The following is a 20,825-nucleotide window of genomic DNA, read 5'->3' on the forward strand; positions in this document are numbered from 1 at the left end:
GGATGGATGGATGGACACGGCTCATTCTGGGGGATGGACAGACTGACACAGCCCATCCCAGCCTCTCCAGCCAAGGAACATCTAATTTTATCCCGTCCCTCGGGCCCCAAGGCCACGGAAGTGGTTTCCGTTCCCAGCACATCCCAGTCCCGCGGGAGCTGGAGGGGCCGGGCTGGGAATATGCAGGGGACAGCACAGGGCCAGGGACTCACTCGCCGGTCATCTGCAGGACCTTCTCGATGGTGCTGTAGCCCGAGGCCATGAAGGTCTCGGTGTACTGGGGCATCCGGATGGACTCCAGCCACTCCGGGACCGAGCGGAACGGGACGCCCTCGGAGCCGCTGGTGCTGGGCAGCCGGATGGACACCCTGCAGAGACGGATGGAAAAACGGTGTAAAAATAGAAACAGGCAAAAAAAAAAACCAGTGGAAAGCAGAATCTGGGGAAATGATGTGGAAACAGAAGGGTGAAAAGATGATGCAGAAATCAAACTTTGCAAAAAAACGATGCGGGAATGGAGGGACGTAAAAAAATAATGTGCAAATGGAAGGTGCAAAAAGTGATGGAGAAAGGTGAGGGCAGAAAAATATTGGAGAAATGAAACAATGCAAAAAATGGTGCAGGAATGGAAGGGTGGCAAATAGAGAGGCAAAAATGGAAATATGGAAAAATAACAGGGTTAAAAAGATGTGAAAAATGATGTGAAAATGGAAGGATGGAAAAACAGTGCAGAAATGGGAAGATGCCAAAAAATAAATGCAAAAATGAGATGATGGAATGAAGGTGCAGAAAAAATGAAACAATGCAAAAGGTGGGAATGTGAAAATGAGGAAACACCAAAAAATGATGAAGGAATGGAGATGCCAAAAGCAAGGTGAGAGTGCAGAGATGGAAAACCCAACCCAAAACCAGCACCATGAGAGTGCAAAAAATGACTCAGAAAATGCGAAGATGGAAACAAAACGATGCAAAAACCGATAGAAGACGGAAAAATGTGCAAGAATCAGAGAACCCCAGACTGGTTTGGTTGGAAGGAACCTTAAATCCCACCCCACTCCACCCCTGCCATGGCAGGGACACCTCCCATTATCCCAGGCTGCTCCAGGCCCTGTCCAGCCTGGCCCTGGGCACTTCCAGGGATCCAGGGGCAGCCACAGCTGCTCTGGACAACTTCCCCCGTCCCTCTTCTCGCCCCCCACCCCATCCTGGTGCTCCCCACACTCACCGGGGGTCGAAATCTGCCAGTGCCTTGAGGGACTCGGGGGCGCGGATGAGTTTGTCGAGGATGCTGACGATGTCGGTGAACTTGGGGCGCCGGCTGCGCTCCTGCTGCCAGCACTGCATCATCAGCTGGTAGATGGCCGAGGGACAGTCCAGCGGCGCCGGGAGGCGGAAACCCTCGTTGATGGCCTTCATCACCTGTGAGGAGGAGGAGGAGGAGGATCAGGGATGGTCCTCCAGAAAAGGTGTTCATTAACAGAATCCCAGGATGGTTTGGGTTGGAAGGACCTCAAATCTCGTCTCATTCCAGCCCCTGCCCTGGGCAGGGACACCTCCCGCTCTCCCAGGTTGATCCCAGCCTGGTCCCAGCTGGGCCTGGCTGAGCACCCACCTCGTGGTTGGAGAGCTCCCAGTAGGGCCGCTCGCCGTAGGACATCACCTCCCACATGACGATGCCGTAGCTCCAGACGTCGCTGGCAGAGGTGAACTTGCGGTAGGAGATGGCTTCGGGTGCTGTCCATCGGATTGGGATCTTCCCGCCCTACAGCAACACTGGGGTCAACCCTGCGGCCCCAAAAAGCCACCTCACCTTGTTCCACCACCCCAACACCGTGATGGACAATCACCCACCGTGTTCAACCCTCAAACACCGTGATGGACAATCACCCACTGTGTTCAACCCTCAAACACCGTGATGGACAATCACCCACCGTGTTCCACCACCCCAACACCGTGATGGACAATCACCCACCGTGTTCAACCCTCAAACACCGTGATGGACAATCACCCACTGTGTTCAACGCCCCCAACAGAACCAAGCACCCCCTGGCCGTGGCCAGCCCCTCCCTGGCTCCCTGGCCGCAGTGACACTCACACTGGTGGTGTAGGTGGCCTCAGGGTCATCCTCCAGCACCCTGGAGAGCCCGAAATCAGACACTTTGCACACCAGGTTGCTGTTGACCAGGATGTTCCTGGCGGCCAGGTCGCGATGGACGTAGTTCATGTTTGCCAAGTACTTCATGCCCGCGGCGATGCCCCTCAACATCCCCACCAGCTGGATGACGCCAAATTCACCCTCTTTTTCCTGGGAAAAGGGGAGAATCCAGCCTGGAATCCACCTGTTGTCCCACCTCCCGTGGTGGGTGGGTGTTGGAGGCTCCATCACCCCGTGGTTGTTGCCACCACGTGTCACCTACCCGCAGGAATTTGTCCAGCGCTCCATTCTCCATGTACTCCGTGATGATCATGAAGGGCTTGTCTGTACAGAAAGACCCCAAAACAGGTAAAAACCCTAAAAAATATCCCTCCAAGCCCCCCCCAAAAAGTCACCCCCATAAAACCTCTAAACCTCCCACAAGCCCTCCCAAAATCCTTTAACCCCAAATGCTCAATGCCCCTCAGAAAAACCCAACCCCCCAAAACAACTCCAACCCCTCAAAAACAACCAGAAACTCCAACCACCCCCAAAACCCCAAACCCTTCCAATTCTCTCCAAAAACCCCAGACTCCCAAAACAACAAAAAAGTTTAAAACCCCTTAGAGACCCCAATAAACCCCAACAGCCAAAACCCTAAATAACTCCCCCAAAAATCCCCTAAGTTCCCCATAAAACCTCCCAAACAAACCTGAATTCCCTCCCCAAAAAAATCCCCGACCTCATCCCCCAAAAAGACCCAAATCCCCCAAATTCCCCTTTGTGTCATTGCTCAAAACAGCCTGTTTTTAATATCACTTTTTTGAGGTGTTTTGCTGGGAAATCGGGGTGTTTTTTTGGGAGGGGACAGGACGGAGAGGCCACTCACACTTGGAGACGACGCCCTCAAGGCGGATGATGTTGGGGTGGCAGAACTGCCCCATGATGGTGGCCTCGCTCAGGAAGTCCACGCGCTGCTTCTCTGTGTAGCCCACCTTCAACGTCTTGATGGCCACCAGCACCTCCTTCCTGCCGCGCTTCAGGGTGCCCTTGTACACCTCCCCAAATTCACCTGCTCCGAAAAACGTGGGGCGCCCTTAGCCCCCCTGCCCCACCCCGATTTCGGGGCGTCTCTGGGGGGACAAAGCCTCTCTGGGGGGACAAAGCCACCTACCGGCGCCGATGACCTTCTGGCGGGTGATGAAGGACGGAGGGATCTCGGTGGTGAACTTGAGCATGGCTTGGTTGGGGTCTTCGTAGGTGTGGGGGTCGACGTAGGTCTTGAGGGGCTTCAGCTGGTCTGTGGGTGTCGAGGAGGGGGTCACCACGCCTGTGACCCCCCGCCCATCCCCGCTGTCCCCCCTGGCCCATGCCTCACCTGACTTGGAGAAGTAGACGTCCTCGGCGGATTGGCGCGGCCGTGACCTCCTCCTCCTGTGGAAAACAAAGGTTTTGTCCCAAAAGATCGTCCCTCGCCCACACTCGGTGGTGGGACAATGACGTTTTGGGGTTTTTTGGGGGGTCTGGGCGGGGTTGTCCCCTTACCGCCGGAGGACGTAGAGGAGAGCGGCCAAGAGCAGGACAACAAAGACGATGCCGGCGACGCTGCCGGTGATGACGGCGGCAGATGCCATGGCCTCGGAATCTGTGGGGACATCCAGGTGAGCTCCCTGCAGGAGCCCCCAGCCCGCGCTCCCGACACCCCCCGGCCCCTCCTCACCCTCGGGCAGCGTCTCGAACTCGTGCTGGGGGCTGAAGGCCCCGTGGCCGTCGGCGGTGAGAGCCTGGACCCGAACCACGTAGGCGGTGGCTGGGGACAGCTTGGGCAGGGTGACCGAGGTGCCCTCGCAGCGCAGCACCGAGTAGCTGTTCTCGTCCACCTGGGGACACGGCAGGGTGACACTGGCGTGACACACAGGGAGGGGTGGCAAGGGTGGGGCAAAGAGGGAGGTGATGTGGGGGAGGTGACATGGATGGGGCAGGGATGGAGGTGACATGGATAGAGGGATGAACATGGGAGGGACACGGACGGAGGTGACACGGATGGAGGGGTGACACAAATGGGGCAGGGATGGAGGTGACAGGGATGGGGAGGTGACAGGGATGGGGACAAGGATGGATGGATGGGGGGATGACATGGATGGAGATTGCACTGATGGAGGTGACACAGCTTGGGGCAAGGATGGAGGTGACGGATGGAGGTGACACGGAGGGAGGGGTGGGTTTGGGGGTGTCAGCCTGTGTCACCTTCTTGCTGTAGGTGACCTCGTACTTCCAGACCCGGCTCTGCTGCCGCAGTGGCACCGTCCAGGACAGGACCAGGCTGGTGGCCGTCCGTCCATCCAGGCTCACTGATGTCACCCGGGGGGGCTCTGCCATGGGGACACAGAGGGACGTGACTGAGGTGTCCCCAGAGGGTCACCAACACCAAGGAGGTGTCCCCGTGGGAGATGGGAAAACCACAGAGGTGTTCCCATGGGGGACAGTGACACTGCAGATGTGTCCCCAGCACAAAGGGAAGGTGTGAGAGCTGCAGGTGTCCCCTCACCTGTCTGGTTGACGCTGATGGTGGCACTGGCCACGCTGCGCTGGTGGCTGTAGGGGGACACCCCGTTCCGGGCCTCCACGGTGAAGGTGTAGTTGACGTGCGGCTCCAGGTCGGTGACAGTGACTTCCGTCCCCGCGAGCCCCCGGGGGGGCTGTGAGAAGCGGAGCCCCCCGTCGCAGGGCCGGCACTCGCCGCTCTCGGGCCAGCACTGCTCGCAGCTGATGCTGTAGGTGACGTCCTCGCGGCCGCCGGGGTCAGCGGGGGGGGCCCAGCGCAGCTGCACCGCAGCCCCCAGCCCCAGGGCTGTGACGGCCTGGGGGGGCGAGGGGGGACCTGCGGGGGACACAGGGCGGGGTCAGGGCGGTGCCTGTCACCTCAGTGAGTCCCCCCCATCCACAGGTGACTTACGGGTGCAGGGATGCTCCGCGGGGTCCTCGGGGGCCCGGAAAAATCCGTCCTCACAGGGGCAGGCGGCGGCGGCGGCCGGGGCGGGCAGGGTGTGGGGGGGACAGGGCTGGCAGCCCCCCGAGGACACCGCGGCCTTGAAGGTGCCGGGGGGACACGCTGGGGGGGACACGCAAAGTGACACCGGTGAGATCCCAAATCCACTGGATCGGCGCCTGGCAGGCGGGAGGGGAAGCACCCCCCAAGCACCCGGAGAGGTGGAATTCCCAAATGGGGAATTTTAGGGTATTTGATCTTATTTATTACATTCTGCTTTATTGGGATTCCCCTGGCCCACCCTTCACCTGTCTGAGCTCTCCCACCCTCACTGAATGTGACTCCCACTGGTGAGGTGGAAAGGTGAGGCTCCAGGACTGGGAATTTTGGAGCCAAAACCTCATCTCTCCAACTCCAAACGTGGGGATTTTTAGGGCATTTCACCTCATTTTTGTAGTCACTGCCCCACCCTTCTCCAGCTGAGCCCTTCCACACTCACTGCACTCAAGGCTGAGGATCCAGCATTGGGAATAACAGGGCCAAACTCCCACTCCTCTTCCCTCCCACTCCACCCCGGGCGCGCCCCAGGCTGGCCCATCCTCGGACACCCCTTGATGCCTCAGTTTACCCCGCTCCACACCTTGGCAGGCATCTCCCAGGCTCTGGAAGCCGGCGCGGCACAGGCACTCCCCGATGGGCACGAGCCACTCGCCGTCGGCGTTGCAGTGCAGGGCCGGCGCCTGCTCGGCCACCGCCTCGGCCACGCACGAGCCCCGCACCTCGGCCAGGGTCTGCGAGTCGGCGCCGGCCACGGTCTCGGGGAACTGCGCCATGCCCCGCACCACGGCCGGACACCGCTTGTAGTAGACGCGCACGGAGAGCAGCGCCACGCAGGCGCCCAGGTCCTGGAAGGCCAGGTAGAAACCTTTCCTGTGGAGCGGCCCCACCGAGCGCACCTCCACGTTGAGCTTCACGTTGCGGGCGGTGAAATCCTCCTGGACGGTGATCTCGTCCGGGGCGATGGTGTCGATCTTCCTGAACTGCCGCTTCTGGAAGTTGGTGCCGTAATCCACGTCCGACTCGGCATAGTAGAGGTTGAAGGTCTCCTTGCAGGAGCCGCCGCCGGCCGTGGGGAAGCTGTTGCAGTCGCGCACGGTGAACTGCAGCTCGATGAAGATGCGCTGGGCCACGCCGCGGTAGATCCAGTTGGTGCGGAGCCAGTTCTCCTGCTCGCCCTCCAGGACGTTGCACACGGAGTACATGTAGATCAGGGAGTCGTTGAGGACGTTCTGCAGCTGGTCCCACTGTCCCCGGAGACAGAAACGCGGCTATGGGGGGGGAAACTGAGGCACGGGCCCCTGTCCCCATCCCCACGGAGGCCCCCAACCCCATGGATGTCCCCGTGTCCATCCCCACGGGTGTTCTGGTCCCACGGAGGGCCCCATCCCAACCCCAGTGGAGGTCTCCAAACCCCACGGGTGTCGCTGTCCCCATGCCCATGGAGGTCCTCACGCCTGTGGCAGGTTCCTGTGGAGGTCCCTCCCTATGGATGCTCCTGTCCCCATTTCCACGGGTGTCCCCAGGCCCGTCCCCGTGGATGTCTCTATTCCCATGGATATCCTCATCCCCACTCCTGTCAGGGTCCCCAAAGATGTCCTTGTCCCCACTGAGCTCCTCCACGGCTGTCCCCGTTCCCCATCCCGCTGCTGGACCTGTGGGTGCTCACCCCTTTTCCGTAGGGCTGGGTGAGCCAGCCCAGCTCCCCGTGGGCCTTGGCAAAGTCCAGCAGCACCACTGCAGGAGAGGAGAGAGGACAGGGATGTCAGGAGATGCCACCAGCACCTGTGGACAGCCCCAGGACCTGCAGGTGCCACCAACACACCCCTCTGGCCCTTGGATGTCCATCCCCCAGGACGGATCCACAGACAGCCCCATGGAAGTCCCCAGGATGTGCAAACACTCCTGGGATCCACAGATGTCCCTGAAATTCACGGATGTCCCTGGGACCAACGGATGCCAGGAGGTTCCACGGATGCCAGGAGGTTCCACGGATGCCCTCAAGACCCCTGGGTACCCCCACGGATCCACCTCATTCCCAGAGACATCCCCAGACCCGCAGGCAGTCCCGGGTCCCCTGACCCCCGGATCCCCCCAGTGCCGGCAGGTCCCGCTGTCAGAAGCCCCCGGGGCCGCCCCCCGAGGCGGGGGAGCCGCAGGGCCCGGCGGTTCCTGCCCTGGCACGCCGAGGGCGGTGGCCGGATCCAGCGCCGGGAGAGGAAGAGGAGGAAGAGGAGCCCGGGGAGGGAGCGGGGCCCCCCCGGTGAATCACCCCCCAGGAATGTGCCCGGACGCCCGGATTCAGCGAGGTGGGTCCGGCGGGACGGGGGCGATTTCGGGGCGGAGGGGACCCCCCCAGCTCCCCCGGCTGAACACGGACGAGCTCGCGGCACCTCCGAGCCTGGGGGGGACCCCAAACCTGCCCGGGGGGACCCGGGTGGCTGCAGCGTCCCCCCCGCGCCGTGCCCGGGGTCAGGAAGGATGCCGGGGCGGATATCCCGGTTTTCCTGAGGCTGGAAATCCCCCCCGCCAGCCTCCGGAGAGCGGAAAGCGGCGGGAGCCGGGGCCGGAGCGGGCGGGGGTTCCCTGCGGGTGCCCCCGGGGGTGGCTCCGGGGACAATCCCGGGGCTGGAGCTCCCGGGACAGCGCCGGGGCCGCAGCACCGTCCCGGGAGCCACCTGCACCCACCGCCACCACCATCATCATCCTCATCATCAAATTCCCCGTCGCCTTCGTCACCCGGCCACGGCCGCCACCACCTCCAGTGCCACCGTGAATGTGGCCACCGAGCCCCAGCGCCACCCCCGCGCTCCGGAGCCGCGTCCCGCTGCCATTCCCGGCTGTATCCATGCCCTGTCCCCTGCCCCAACCCCGATCCCAATCCGTGTCTGAAGCCGAGCCCCATCCCATTCCCAAAGTGAACCCCAATCCCATCCCCTCCACTCCCATTCCCAAAGTGAACCCCAACCCCATCCCCTCCGCTCCCATTCCCCTCCCCATCCCAATCCCACCTCAGCCTTCATGAAATCCCAATCCCAAAATGAATCCCATCCCCATCCTCACCCCAAACCTCGTTCCCTCTCCAGCTTCAGTCTGAACGCCAAAACAACCCCCAAATGGATCCCATCCCAATCCCAATCCAGCTCCATTCCCTCTTTCACCGCCTCCTCACCTCAGCTCACCCCAATTCCCACAGGATCTCACCTCGGGGAACCAATCCCCCCTAAATCCCCAAATCCCACCACTCTCCCTTTCTGTGCACCACTTTTAAAACCCCAAATCCCAATATTCCCTCCTGGAATATTGCACTTTGGGAACACACCCCAAATCCCACAGTGACCCCTCTGCTGTCCCCCCGGCACTTCCAAAAATCCTCACTTTGGGATTTTTTACCCCATTTTTAGCTTTTAGGGAGTATTTTCCATTCCAGCCTCTGATTTATTTGCATTTGGGGCTGGATTCTTCCACTTTACCCTCGAAACTGATGGATTAAAAAACCCGTCAGAGTTTACAGAAACTTAATCTTAAAAAAATTAAATATAGACACAAAAAAGTGAATTTTCCCTTTTTCTTTCGCCCAACCCTCCCAAACTAAACCCCAAAATCAGCGGGGGAAGGGTTGGGAGGTGGAGGCCGAGACGCTGCTTGTTTTTTTCCCAGTAAATTTTTGGGATTTTCCTGACATTGTTTTCCAGCTCTCCGGCCGGATCCTACCCGGCCCTGCACCACCCATGGGAAACGCTCCAGTTTAAGGTGATTTTCCCCTTTTTGGGGGGTTTATTTTTTAATCCCCCCCACCCTCAAGCCTCTGCCAGCCTCCTCGGGGGCTTCCGGCAGGATCAGGCCCCGGCGCGTCAGTCGGACGCTCGGCATGGGAAAAGTTGCCCCAAACTCTCAGTTTTCCTCTTATTTTATCTTTTTTCCCTCTCCCAGTTTATTTTTTTTCTCTATTTCAGTTCTCCCCGTATTTTAGCCTCCCTCCCCTTGTATTTTTACCCCCCCATCACCTTTTTAATTCACTCCCCTTAAACTTTCATCCCTTAATTTAACTTTTCCCCTTTTAATTTAAACTTCTCCACACTCATTTCAACTTTTCCTCAAATTTTAACCCTTTTCCCCCCAAAACCCGCGCTCCAGCACTTGCGAATTCCCCACCGCACCCCAAACCGTGGGAGGGGGGGAAGGTGGAACCCCCATCACCTTTTACCCCCAGAGCGCTCCCCACCCTCTCAGCTGCCCCCAAACCACCCCAATTTACCCCAAAACCAGCCCAGCCTTGGGGGTACCCACAATAAAGGAGTTTTGGGGTGCTCCTTCCCAACCCCCCCCAATAAAAGCGAAGTGTGGGGCTCACCTTCCTCGGCGGCCAGGGGGCTGAGGGCGGTGAGGAGGAGGAGGGTGAGGCTCGGGGGGCTGCCCGCCATGGCGGGGCGGTTTTTGGGGGGTCCCCACGAGCGGCGGCCCCGCGGGGAGTGCGGGGGGTGCGGGGCGCGCGCCCGCTCCTGTTCATTCATGCCCCGCTGACGTCACCGGCCACGCCCGCTCTTAAAGGCGCAGCAGCCGCTCCCAGTACGCACCAGTACGGAACTGGGAGGGCGCACGCCTCGGGGTGGGGTGGAGGGGAGGGGGTGTGGGAGCTTCCCACAAGGTGGGGCACGGCCCTGGAGGGGGTTCGGGGGTTCCGGAGCACCGCGGGGACCCCCCCGGGCCCGGGCACGAAGGGGTGAAGGCGCCCCACTTCCCGCCCCCTCCCCTTTCATTCATGAATCGGCGTGGGAAGGGCGGGGGGGCGGCAGCCAATGGCTGCAGGGGGCGGGACCGCGCGGTTACTACCGGCCACGCCCCCGCCCACCAGTTCCATACTGGGGGGTTTGGGGGGCACTGGTTTGGGGGGGGCTGCCCGAGCCGAAGCGGCCCAAATCCTGAGCACCACCGTCCTCGTGATCCCCCAGCACCCCAAATCCCATCACCCACAGCACCCCAAATCCCGCAGCACCCCAAATCCCATCACCCACAGCACCCCAAATCCCACAGCACCCCAAACCCTGCAGCACCCCAAATCCCACAGCACCCCAATCCCATCACCCACAGCATTGAAAACCCTGCAGCACCCCAAATCCCACAGCACCCCAATCCCATTGCCTCTAGCACCACAAATCCCCCCCAAAGAAACTCAAATCCCACAGCACTCTAAACCCTGCACCCCCTGTTCCCATAACCCCTCTGCAGCCAATTCCCCCAACACCCCACAGCACCCAAATCCCCCAAGAGACTCAGCACCCCCATTCCACGATCCCACTGAACCCCAAATCCCCCAGGATCTGCGGCACCCCAAATCCTGATGATCCCATTGCACCCCACACCCCCCAGCACTCCCAAATCTTCATTACCCCAGCACCTCATTCACCCCAAATCCCCCCAAACCCCCATCCCAATCCCGAATCGAGTCAAAAGGCCACCCAGCATCTTTTTTTTTTTTTTAAGAAAATCACCGATTTTATCAAAAGAACACCTTTATCCCTCCCACCCCGCAATCCCACCCCGAGAGGGGGTTCAGCTGGGAGTGTCCCCCGTGCTGGCGGGGGTGACACCGGCGGTCACTTGGTCGCGCCGCCAGAGCCCCTCGACCAGGGCGTCCAGCACGGGGGCGACCCGGGCCAGCCCCGCCCGAGCCCCGCCGCTCCCCGGGGACCCCCGGGCCCGCAGCACCCGCAGCCCCCACCTCCCCTCGAAGGCCCGCACGTCCCCCTCCGTCACGGCCGCGTGTGGGGCCAGGTCGAATCTGGGGTGGGGAGGGGACACAGGGTCAAGGGAAACAGCAACACCCTGGAAAATCCCCCCAAAACCACCCGAGATCCGTCGGGAGCTGTGAAGGCGTGGGTGTAATGAGGTGGGAGCGTTCTCTGGCTGCCCAGGCACTGAGTGGTTTGAAATCTGAGAGTGCAAACCTGATTGTGGGGTCAAGGGAGACACCAACACCCCAAAAAATCTCCTTGAGGGCAGCAAAATCCTCTAAAAGTAAGTAGGAGCTGTGAACCCACTGGTGTAACGATTCGTGCACGTTCTCAGCCTGCTGAGATACCAAACGCTGAGAAATCTGGGGGTGCAAACCCCTTTTGGGGCGCAGGGAGGAACACAAGGTCTAGGAACACCTTATAAAAAACCCCCAAAAGCCCGTGAAGGTCAGCGGGAGTCGGGAATGTGCTGGTGTGATGAGGCGTGCCTGTTCTCTGAGAGCCCTGGGGGCGCAAGGGGACCCCCCGAAAGGATACTTGGTGCCCACGACCATCCTGATGATGTCGCGGTCCCCGGGGCCCAGCACGCGGTCCATGAGCGCCGGCAGCTCCTCGAAGGACGCGCGGTCCGTGAAGGAGAACAGGAACAGGGCAGCGTCCGCCTCCTCCTTACAGGCCTGGGGACAGGGACACCCCCTCACCGCGGGGTCCCGGGGGTGCCCCCCACCCCAAAACGCCTCCCCAGCTCACGGGCAGCAGGTGCTCGAACTTCCTGAGCGCTCCATCCCCGCAGTCCCAGAGGTGCAGCTGGAACAGGACGGGGCGGCTGCTGCCGCGGGGCTTGGCCGGCCAGAACAGCGTGGTGGCCTCGATGCCTGCGGGGACAGCGGGGACCGTCACCCCCGGGACGGGGACCGTCACCCCCGGGAGCCGGTGTCCCACCCGGAGCCGGTGTCCCCCCGGGCCGTACCCAGGGTCTCGTGGTGGGCGAGCAGCCCGGGGGTCCCCCCCAGCCAGGCCACCAGCGCTGTTTTGCCGACGCCGCTTTTCCCGGCCAGGAAGAGTTTGTAGGTGACAGTGGGGACAGCCAGGGCGGGCGGCAGCGCAGGGCGCTCCAGCAGACCTGGGGAGGGGGCTCAGGGTGACTCTGGGGGGCTGAGACCCCGGTTTGGGGGGCTCGGGGGGGGCACTCACCGAACACTCTCCGCTGGTTCTTGTGCAGGATGGAGTCCAGGTAGGGGCGGCCGGCGGGGGAGAGAAGCCAGCCCGGCTCCAGCGCCCAGTCCTGCTCTGCCATGGGCCCCAAACCTGGAGCCCCCTTCCCTCATGGGGTCACTGCATCCCGCAGCTTTGGGGACCCCTTCTGGCCTCACCCCAGAGCCCCTAAATCCTCCATCGGTTCCCTAAAACACCCCCCACATCCCAGCATCCTCCCGTGGGGTCCCCAAAACCACCCGTGGGGTCCCTGACACCCCTCTGTGGGATACCTGACCCCCTTCCATGGGGTGTGTGTCCCCCCTGTGGAGTTCCTACATCCTTCCATGGTGTCCCGGACCCCTCATGGTGTCCCTGACCCCTCTCTGGGGTCTCTGTGCCCCTCATGGTGTCCCTGACCCCTCTCTGGGGTCCCTGACCCCTCTGTGGGGTCTCTGTGCCCCTCTCTGGGGTCTCTGTGCCCCTCTGTGGGGTCTCTGTGCCCCTCTCTGGGGTCTCTGTGTCCCTCTCTGGGGCTCCACCACCCTGCCATGTGTTCCCTGACCCCACCATGGGGGTGTCTGAGGGTGTCCCCCTGCCACCCCTGTACCCCACCACCCCAATAGGCTCCTTCCCCCTGCACCCCCACAGGGCCCCACCGGGTTCCCTGCCCCAGTCGGGGGTCCCTGACGCCCCTGAGTGTCCTCGGTGTCCCTCCCAGCCCCTCACGCCATCCCCACTCCCTCAGGAATTGTTCCCGCCCCGGCCCTTTCAAAACGCGGCCCCGCCGCTCACCTGAGGCCGCTTCCGCCTCGCCGTGACGTCACGGTATGGGCGGGGCGCTGTGAGTCCCACGCTGCGCATGCGCGGGAGGGTTGGGGGCGCCTGGGGTGACCCCGGTCATGCGGATTTTGGGGGGTCCCCATCCCAAATTAATGACACCGGGACGATCTGCGGTCCCAAACTGCCGGTTTTCCCAGGCCTTGGAGCCCTCATCCCTAATCGCTAACACTGGAATGCTTTGGGGTCCAGCAGCTCCCACACTGGCGGGACTTGAGGTCCCAATTTCCAGCCCCAGCAGGCTCTAGGACCCCCATCCCCATTCCCATCTCCAACGGGCTGTGGGACCCCCAGTTCCCAGCGCTGGCAGGATTTGGGGTCCTCATCCCAAGCAGAGTTTGGGATCCCTGAATTCCCAGCTCCAATAGGCTTTGGGGTCCCTGGGATCCCTGAATTCCCAGCTCCAATAGGCTTTGGGGTCCCTGGGATCCCTGAATTCCCAGCTCCAAGAGGCTTTGGGGTCCCTGGGATCCCTGAATTCCCAGCTCCAATAGGCTTTGGGGTCCCTGGGATCCCTGAATTCCCAGCTCCAATAGGCTTTGGGGTCCCTTGTTTCCATCCCCAACAGGCTTTCGGGTCCCCATCCCCAATTTCTGACTCTGGGAGGCTTCAGTGTCCCAAATTCCCTGTGTCCCTCTTTGTCCCCCTCCACTGCTGCAACATCCCCAGGTGCAGTATTTCCCTGTCTTACCCAAAAAAGACCCAAAATCCTCCCCTTTCACCCCTAAAGTTCCGAGGGGCGCAGCAGAAACTTCCCCTCCACATCATCCCCAACCCACCCGTCCCCAACAGCACCGACCATCCATTTATTTTCCTTTTTATTTGTTAAACCACTAAAAATTTGTTGGGAAGGCGGGGGAGGGACCCCCACGAATCGCCCCAAAACGTACACAAGATTTTAAATATCACCGGAATGGCTTCCCATGGCTGCGCCGGGCGCGGGGGCGTTGGGGACACCTGAGTGGCGCTGGGGGGACACACCTCGCTCACAGCACCGCATCCCAACCGCGGCCGCATCTCCGCACAACGGCACAGAACCGGGGGGATCCCGGGATGGGAGCCCTCCAGGGATGCTCAGCAGGGACAAGGACACCAAGTCCATCCCGGGGTTTGACTCTTTTTGTGGTTTTTTGTTTTGGGGGGGGAGGGGGGGATGGATGACAAAAAACATGCAAAGGGCACGTGCCAATCGATGCCGAAGCCTCGAGCGCCTTTCCCACGGCCACGCTCGGAGAGGGAAAATTCCACAGCTCACCCAAGGTGCTCCTGAGGTCTGGGTTTTTTTTTTTTGAGGGGGTGGGGGGGAAAAAAAAAAATAAAATGGAATTTTGCTTTCCCTTAGGAGAAACGGGATCGTTGTGGGACCAAGGGCAGAGGTGGGACTCGGTGAGGGGTTTATTTACAGAGGTGGGAACACGAATCCCTCCCCGTCCCCACGCGGCTGGGATGGGATTTAAGGCTCCGACCGGCAAAAAGCTCAGTGGGAATGGAGAAGAAAAATTTCGGGAAGAAGGGACCACGTCATGGCGCTGCCGGCTTGGGGAGGGCTCCGCTTGTGGGGTGCTGGAGGTTGTTGACCAAAACCTGGCAGAATCCGCCCCGTTTTCACCCCCTTGGAGGGGACAGGGGAGGATGGGGGCTGTCCCAGAAGGACGCACAGGTTCAATCCCTTTGGATTTGGATTTAATCTTTGCGAAAGGAGGCACGTGCAAAGATGAGGTGAAGTTACTGCATCGAGGCTGCCCTCGGATTTACCACGATCTGTCCTTTTTCCCTGGAAAACCCACCCTGTTCCCAGGCTCCGGCCTTGGATGGCTTCGGGCTGCTGGATTGAATGAAGCCTTGAAGTCTAGAAGGGAATTGGGCAGCCCAATATCTCAGTTTTGAGGGAATAATGGGAATTTTAGAGTATTTTTGCTGGGCAGAGGGGATCAGGGCTGATCCCAAAGCCTGATCCAGCAGGGCAGGGAGAGGAGGGATGCTAACAATCAAGATTTTTGGCATTTTGACACAACAGAAAAAAAAAAAAACGTCCTTTCCTCCTTCTTTTGGTCCTGCCTGGAGGACAGGGATGAGCGGCAGGTGAGAGGCAAAATAAAAAGGCATCGTGTTTGTGTCGAGCAAAGGTTGGCAGCGCTGGGAGGTTCCCAGTGGGATATTGCTGTTGTTTTCCTGACCAAGTTGAGCACGGAATTAATCAAGCTAACCGCCTCCTGCCTGCTGGAATTTGGGTTATTCCTATAAAACCACTTCTGCTCACAACCCCACGAGGAGTTCAGGAGGGACAGAGACTCGCCAACGCTCGGAAAGCAAAGCCAGGAGGATCCTGGCTGGAGGAATTCCCTGGCCGCTCACCCCAAATCCTCGGATCCTTCCCCACCTGTAAACACAACTCGCTCGACTGGGGCTGTACTGGGAACTGCCAGGGCAGTGCCGGAGGGTTTGCTTGGACTTTTATTGGTTTCCTGCTCCCCTAATTCACAGTTTGAACGCCTGTGTGTTGGGAAGGGGCTGGGGAAGGAGGAGGAGCTGTGGGGACGGAGGGGACAGGTGGCGGCGGCGGCCGGGGGCCGCATTATCTCTTTGCTCGCACAAAGTACAAGGCATTTGTTTTGGGGTAATATTTGACGTTTTGTTTCTTGTCCATGAGGCCACCGAATATGATCAGCTCCCCTCGGCCTTGCACCACCGTGTGTAAACTGGTCTCGGGCGGCCCCACCACGGAGCTGCTGTTGAACACTTTCCACTTGACTCGTCCCCGCTCCTTGGTGTCCTTAATGTCCAGCACGTACATCTGCATGGGTTTGCAGTTCATGCTCTGGTACAGCGGCTTGCCCACGTTCAGCGACTGCGGCGGGTGGTGCCCGAGGCGCCGGGCGATGGGGGGCAGCGAGTGCCCCTCGCCCTGAGCGGCGCCCGGCCGCGCCAAGCCCGGCTCGGCGCCCGGGGACCCCGGGGACAGCGCCAGGGGAGGGCTCAGCGCGGCCGAGGGGGCTTTGGAGGAGAGAGCTTTGACGGCCTCCAGGCTGCGGCGGAGCGCGCCGGGGGACACGGCGCCGGGCAGGGCGGCGTGGGGCGGGGTGTGGACGCCGTTGGTGTGCTCCGGAGGGTTCCGCGTGCCCGCTGTCCTGCCCTCCGCGCCGTCCAGCTGGCACAGGAGGGACGTGGGCTTCTGCTCCCAGCCCAGCTCCGCGGCGGCCAGGCGCAGATCCGTCTGCTCCGGCAGCGAGCCCCGGCGCGGCGCCAGGGCCGGCCCTACCTTGAGGTCGAAGCCCTCGGCGGCCGAGGGGGTGCTGGGGGACAGGGCCTGCACGGGGCTGTCCAGCGAGGCCCCGCCGGCCGGCGCCGCTCCGGGTGACACGGTGCCGCCGTTGAGCACCGGGGAACTGTCCCCTCTGGCTGGGGACAGGCTGCCCTCCCGCGAGCCCGACGGCGTCTGCCTGCGGGGCCGCAGGGTGCCCCAGCGGCCGTTGACGCAGGGAGCCTCGTCCGTGCTCCTGACCGGAGACTGGGAGCGGAATTCCCGCATCTCGGGCACCAGGGCGGGCGGCGTGGCGCTGATGGGGGACGGGCGGGAGTTGAGGCTGGGGCTCAGCGGGGCTCTGCCGCTGGGGGCTTGGCTGAAGACCACGACGCACTGCCCCACCTGCGGGGAAAGCGGGGAGCGGAGGTCAGAAGGACCCTTTGTGCTGGGGAGAAGCGGTTCTGGAGGGTTCTGGGGAGGGAGTAAAGAGGGAGGGATGCGTGGGAGGGAGCAGGGGCCCCGCCGTGCCCGTACCCTGCACGCGGGATGGCACCACAGCTCCGGGGCTCCGTGGTCCTCGTTCTCCACCTTGAGCGGCTGCCACGTCCAGGGGTTGGCCTGCATGTGCAGCAACCAGGCGTCTTTGAACAGCTGGGGAGGGAAGGGTGACACATTCAGGGTCTGGGCTGGGGTTCAGGAGCCTGGGCTGGGATTCAGGAGCCTGGGCTGGGATTCAGGAGCCTGGGCTGCGATTCAGGAGCCCGGGCTGAGGTTCAGGAGCCTGGGCTGAGGTTCAGGAGCCCGGGCTGAGGTTCAGGAGCCTGGGCTGAGGTTCAGGAGCCTGGGCTGAGGTTCAGGAGCCCGGGCTGAGGTTCAGGAGCCCGGGCTAGGGTTCAGGAGCCTGGGCTGAGGTTCAGGAGCCCGGGCTAGGGTTCAGGAGCCTGGTCTGCTGACGGGCCCAGCCCATCAGGGCCGTGCTGGGAGTGGTGCTGTGCTGCTGCACACAGAGGATGCTGACCCAGAGCAGGAGCTGACCACACCTCACTATGGACATGGGTAAATCCCTTCATCCCCATCTGCTACCTCAGTACAAATTCAGGGCTCATCCTGACGAGCCTCAGTGAACCCAAGGAGCTGCTCAGAGAGCGCCTGGGCTGAGTTTTATTAATTAAAGCAGCTCCAGCAACAGCTAAACAGTTTCTCTGGAAAATCTACCGGGTGAGTGCCCAGATTTGAGGAACAAAATGCCCCCAATGTCCAATGTCCCCATCCCAAATCCAGTCCCCAGGTGCCAAGGGGGTGTCCCTGCTCCCCCAGATACTCACTGCATTGGGACCCCCGCAGCCGCCGAGGATTAGAATGGTCTCGTTGTCTATCACAATCTGGAGGGGACAAAGCAGAGTTTCAGCCCGGGAAGGATTTCTGGCCAGGCCTCCCGGGGCAGACAGAGGCAGGTTCTCAGCTGCACAGGCACTGCTGGGTTCTGTGTGCCCCAGCATGAGGAGCGGAGCAGGCCTGGGACCGAGCGGGATGCAGGGCTCATCCCACTCCTTGTCCCGCAGCAGAGAGGAGAGCAATCCCTTCCCAGAGCACCAGGGACCCCTCTGCGAAGGACAGGTGGAAGGATTGTTTGGGAGGGCAGCTGCTGGCAGCACTGAGCTCCCCACGGGCTCCTTTCCACGTTCCAGCACGAGCCACCCCAGCCCTGCCGGGAGCCCTGCTGGCACCAGCCACACTCCAGCAGTCACTGCCCACCCCAGATGGGGACAGCTGCCTCAGGCCAGGTGACAATCCCGGGATGGCAAGAGTGGAGCAGCCACAAGGGCCCGGAGCCACAGCAGGCTGTGCTGCCCCTGCACTGACCCGAGGGGACAGGGGTGGGGATGGGGCAGGGGTTTGTTCCTCACGGCTCTCAGGCCCTGGGGGAGATGGGGACCGTGCCCACACGGACAGGGCTGCACAGGGAACTGGGAATGAGCCCGTGCAGAGCTGGCTGGAGCTGGGAGCGAGGCTGAGCTCACCTGGGACTGGCCCCCGCGCGGGTGAGGGCTGGGCCCAGAGATGCTGGGCTTGGACCAAGCCCACTGCTCCAGATCCAGCACCCAGACGTCGTTGCTCCTGCAGGGACGAGACAACACGGGCTGAGGATACAACCGGGGATGTGGAACTCGCCTCAGGGCTGGGTTTTATGGCACAATTGGGACTTTTGCAGGCTGGAGCCTTGGGATTTGCTGCAAGAGGCGAAGGGCGTGATAAGGCAGCAGGCAGACCCCAAAATCCTGCAAAAAATTCCTCATGGGCCACCCCAAGACCATCCCATCCCTGTCCTGGCTCACAGGGGCGCTTGTGTGACCCCCTCACCCCTCACTTACATCTGTCTGGATCCAAGGGAGCCCCCAAAAACGATCATTTTGTCCTCGATGACACAGGAGGAGTGCCCTGCCATGGGAGGGGGGCCGTGGGTGGTCATGATGCAGTTCCACCTGGGAAGAGAGGCAGGAACACATTCCCCAGTGAAGGAAAATGTTGGATCAAAGGTCCTCAAGAAGATGCCACGGGGGGAAAACCACAGGGAAAACCTCCAGATATCCAAATAGCAACAAAACTAATTAGAAATCCCAATGTGCTAAACATTTTTAAGGCATGAGCGAGTCCTGTGGCCGAGTTGGGAACATCTCCCCTTCCAATTAAGTTTGCCTCAAATTCTTTCCAAGAGGTTTAATTACAGAGTTGTAACGACACAGCCCAAAGTGCGCTGGATAATTGATACTTTTGAGGATGAAAAGTTCTCAGTGCAAGAGGAGCAGGAACCTTCTCCTCATTCCAGCATTTTTCCCTTCTCACACACGGGATGGGTGAGAAAGCTGGGTCTAAAATCAGCCAAATGCTGCTGAAAGGGAAAAGGAAAAATTCCTGCCAGCTCCATGGACAGTGCTGGATGCTCCAGTCCTGGAGCTGGGAAGGCAGAGGTTGAAGTGATGGAGAAATGTGATTTCTCACATCTCCCCGAGGGAGCTGAGTTTTGGATCACCACTGAAAACAAGACCTCCAGCACTTCACGCTTATCTCAGCAACACCTCAGTGCTCCCAGCCAAAGTGATTAGGCTTTTCAAACACCCAGCTTTCCCCCCTGGATGGGGATGCCAAGGCAGCCTGGAATATTTAGCTACAACTCCAGAAGCACATGGAAGCAGCAGCACCCACGAGGCGCCTGGCAGCACCCCATCCTCAGCTCTGCTGTGCTTGTGTGGCTTTTTCTCGTTTCAAGAGACACACCTGGGAAAGCAGGACCACGCACAGCTTCCCAGGCATTCCTCCAGCTGCATTCCAGAGCCATTTCTCCAGGATCAAAGCCTGCTCTTACCAGTTTTTGGAGGGGGAGTAGGTGTGGATCTCATCGAAGAACCTCTCGGGCTGGTGCAGGGGGTAAGGGCTGGGCCGGGTCCAGCCCCCAAAAAGCACCAGCAAGTCCTTGTAGACCACCAGCGTGGCCCCAGCCTTGGGAGAGGGGTAGGAACCTAGCAGGGAGGGAGGAAAAGTCAGGAAAATCGTGTTGGAACACAAGCCCCCAACTCTGCATCGTTTCCTCTTGAAGTGTCACAATGGGGAGACTCCACCTTTACAAAAAAAAAAAAAGAAAATAACTGAAAAAAAAAAAGAAAAGAAAAAAAAGGCAAAATTAGAGCTGGGAGCTTGGGAAGAAAACTCCTGCCAATTTGTGTCATGGTAATTAGTAGGAGCCTGAAAGCACATCTCAAACACAGCAAAACATCTGTCACTCACTCGCAGGAAATTGCTGGTTTTCCAGCAGATCCCTCCAAATTATTGCTTTAGCGCCAAATAAAAGCAATAATTACCTCCAAATACCTCTACCAGCTCTCCCTGAGGAGGGAGGGAGGGAGGGAGGGAGGACACAATCCCAAGGCAGCCCCTGTGGCTTGTGCAGATGTGTGGGGTGCTCACATTCACCGAACCCCGCGTGTGAGGAGGAAGCCCTGAGCGCTCTGGCTGTCAATGAAGCCGTCCCTCGAGCCTGCAGGATGCAGTGCTGCTTTAAAAATCATGGAGAACCTTTCTGTGTGGCCTGTCTGAGGTTCAGAGGGCTCTGCAGGGAGCAGGGGACTCCTGAGCAGGACCTGCATGAGGACAGTGTGACCTCCCGGGCTCGGTGCCGCTGGGATTTGCCGGGCTCACATCATTCCGTGTGTCCTGAGGCTTTTCCTGAGCTCACCTCTCAGCCCACTGCTGCTTCCAGCACATCCCTGAGCAGCTGGGGCTGCCCCTGGATCCCTGCAAGTGCCCAAGGCCAGGCTGGAATGGGATGAGCTCCCAACCCAAACCATTCTGGGATTTTATGGTTCTGAACCCGCTTGGAGCAGGAGCAGCCTCAGTGCAGGAAACCTGCTGGCAAGAGCAACTCTCACAGGATTCGATCCCTTTGAATTTATTGGGAAACTGGAAACATCCACTGCAAAATCCCAATCCCTGCCTGCCCCTGGAGCCAGGGGTGCTGCTGTGTGAGGTGTGGAGCGCCTGAAGCCTCTCCAGCCCAGCTGGCTCTGAGCATCCTGGCTCCCACAGCGGGCAGCAGTGCCCAGCACGCTCCCAACTCATCCTGGAATCCTGGAATCC

General features: G+C 60.5%; 3 protein-coding genes across 7 annotated transcripts in view; all 3 read right to left on the minus strand.

The window, feature by feature from the left end:
* EPHA2 (EPH receptor A2) overlaps window positions 1-10,135 on the minus strand; it is an 11,252-nt gene extending 1,117 nt beyond the window's left edge. The window contains exons 1-16 of the mRNA XM_015648577.3: window positions 9,535-10,135; window positions 6,850-6,917; window positions 5,764-6,427; window positions 5,091-5,246; window positions 4,683-5,015; window positions 4,382-4,506; window positions 3,855-4,014; window positions 3,680-3,779; window positions 3,513-3,568; window positions 3,309-3,434; window positions 3,024-3,206; window positions 2,418-2,479; window positions 2,096-2,305; window positions 1,613-1,762; window positions 1,226-1,419; window positions 213-368 (exon numbers count right to left, since the gene is read on the minus strand). Coding sequence (XP_015504063.1) covers window positions 213-368; window positions 1,226-1,419; window positions 1,613-1,762; window positions 2,096-2,305; window positions 2,418-2,479; window positions 3,024-3,206; window positions 3,309-3,434; window positions 3,513-3,568; window positions 3,680-3,779; window positions 3,855-4,014; window positions 4,382-4,506; window positions 4,683-5,015; window positions 5,091-5,246; window positions 5,764-6,427; window positions 6,850-6,917; window positions 9,535-9,694 — 2,903 coding nt within the window. The 5' untranslated portion in view covers window positions 9,695-10,135. The remainder of the gene's footprint in view (window positions 1-212; window positions 369-1,225; window positions 1,420-1,612; window positions 1,763-2,095; window positions 2,306-2,417; window positions 2,480-3,023; window positions 3,207-3,308; window positions 3,435-3,512; window positions 3,569-3,679; window positions 3,780-3,854; window positions 4,015-4,381; window positions 4,507-4,682; window positions 5,016-5,090; window positions 5,247-5,763; window positions 6,428-6,849; window positions 6,918-9,534) is intronic.
* A 510-nt stretch (window positions 10,136-10,645) lies between these two features.
* CPLANE2 (ciliogenesis and planar polarity effector 2) lies at window positions 10,646-12,931 on the minus strand. Of its 3 annotated transcripts, XM_015648172.2 has the most exons (6): window positions 12,905-12,931; window positions 12,110-12,223; window positions 11,886-12,038; window positions 11,666-11,790; window positions 11,453-11,592; window positions 10,646-10,962 (listed from the first exon to the last, which is right to left on the minus strand). In XM_015648172.2, exons 2-6 carry the CDS (start codon window positions 12,210-12,212, stop codon window positions 10,734-10,736), a joined length of 750 nt encoding a protein of 249 aa, XP_015503658.1. In that variant the 5' UTR covers window positions 12,213-12,223; window positions 12,905-12,931; the 3' UTR covers window positions 10,646-10,733. The 3 variants fall into 3 exon arrangements, with proteins under 3 accessions (XP_015503658.1, XP_015503657.1, XP_015503659.1); XM_015648171.3 differs by lacking the exon at window positions 12,905-12,931 and having other exon boundaries at window positions 12,110-12,703; XM_015648173.2 differs by lacking the exons at window positions 10,646-10,962; window positions 12,905-12,931 and adding an exon at window positions 10,972-11,128 and having other exon boundaries at window positions 12,110-12,703.
* An 819-nt stretch (window positions 12,932-13,750) lies between these two features.
* FBXO42 (F-box protein 42) overlaps window positions 13,751-20,825 on the minus strand; it is a 35,858-nt gene continuing 28,783 nt past the window's right edge. For 2 of the 3 annotated variants that reach the window (XM_015648521.3, XM_033519260.1), the window contains exons 5-10: window positions 19,558-19,711; window positions 18,566-18,676; window positions 18,215-18,311; window positions 17,519-17,575; window positions 16,728-16,844; window positions 13,751-16,595 (exon numbers count right to left, since the gene is read on the minus strand). In XM_015648521.3, the coding sequence (XP_015504007.1) occupies window positions 15,525-16,595; window positions 16,728-16,844; window positions 17,519-17,575; window positions 18,215-18,311; window positions 18,566-18,676; window positions 19,558-19,711 (1,607 nt within the window). In that variant the 3' untranslated portion in view covers window positions 13,751-15,524. The remainder of the gene's footprint in view (window positions 16,596-16,727; window positions 16,845-17,518; window positions 17,576-18,214; window positions 18,312-18,565; window positions 18,677-19,557; window positions 19,712-20,825) is intronic. The other variant, XM_033519261.1, reaches the window with a different exon arrangement.

This window comes from Parus major, chromosome 21 (assembly GCF_001522545.3).
Source record: "Parus major isolate Abel chromosome 21, Parus_major1.1, whole genome shotgun sequence".
Lineage (NCBI taxonomy): Eukaryota > Metazoa > Chordata > Aves > Passeriformes > Paridae > Parus > Parus major.

What these genes read in the sequence shown, in the direction of transcription:
- CPLANE2 (XM_015648172.2), bottom strand. Translation starts at nt 12,212, where the DNA reads ATGGCAGAGCAGGACTGGGCGCTGGAGCCGGGCTGGCTTCTCTCCCCC. An exon ending in CGCCCACCACGAGACCCTGG is followed by an intron (nt 11,791 to 11,885) that starts GTACGGCCCGGG and finishes CTGTCCCCGCAG; the next exon opens with GCATCGAGGCCACCACGCTG. An exon ending in AGGATGGTCGTGGGCACCAA is followed by an intron (nt 10,963 to 11,452) that starts GTATCCTTTCGG and finishes TCCCCACCCCAG; the next exon opens with ATTCGACCTGGCCCCACACG.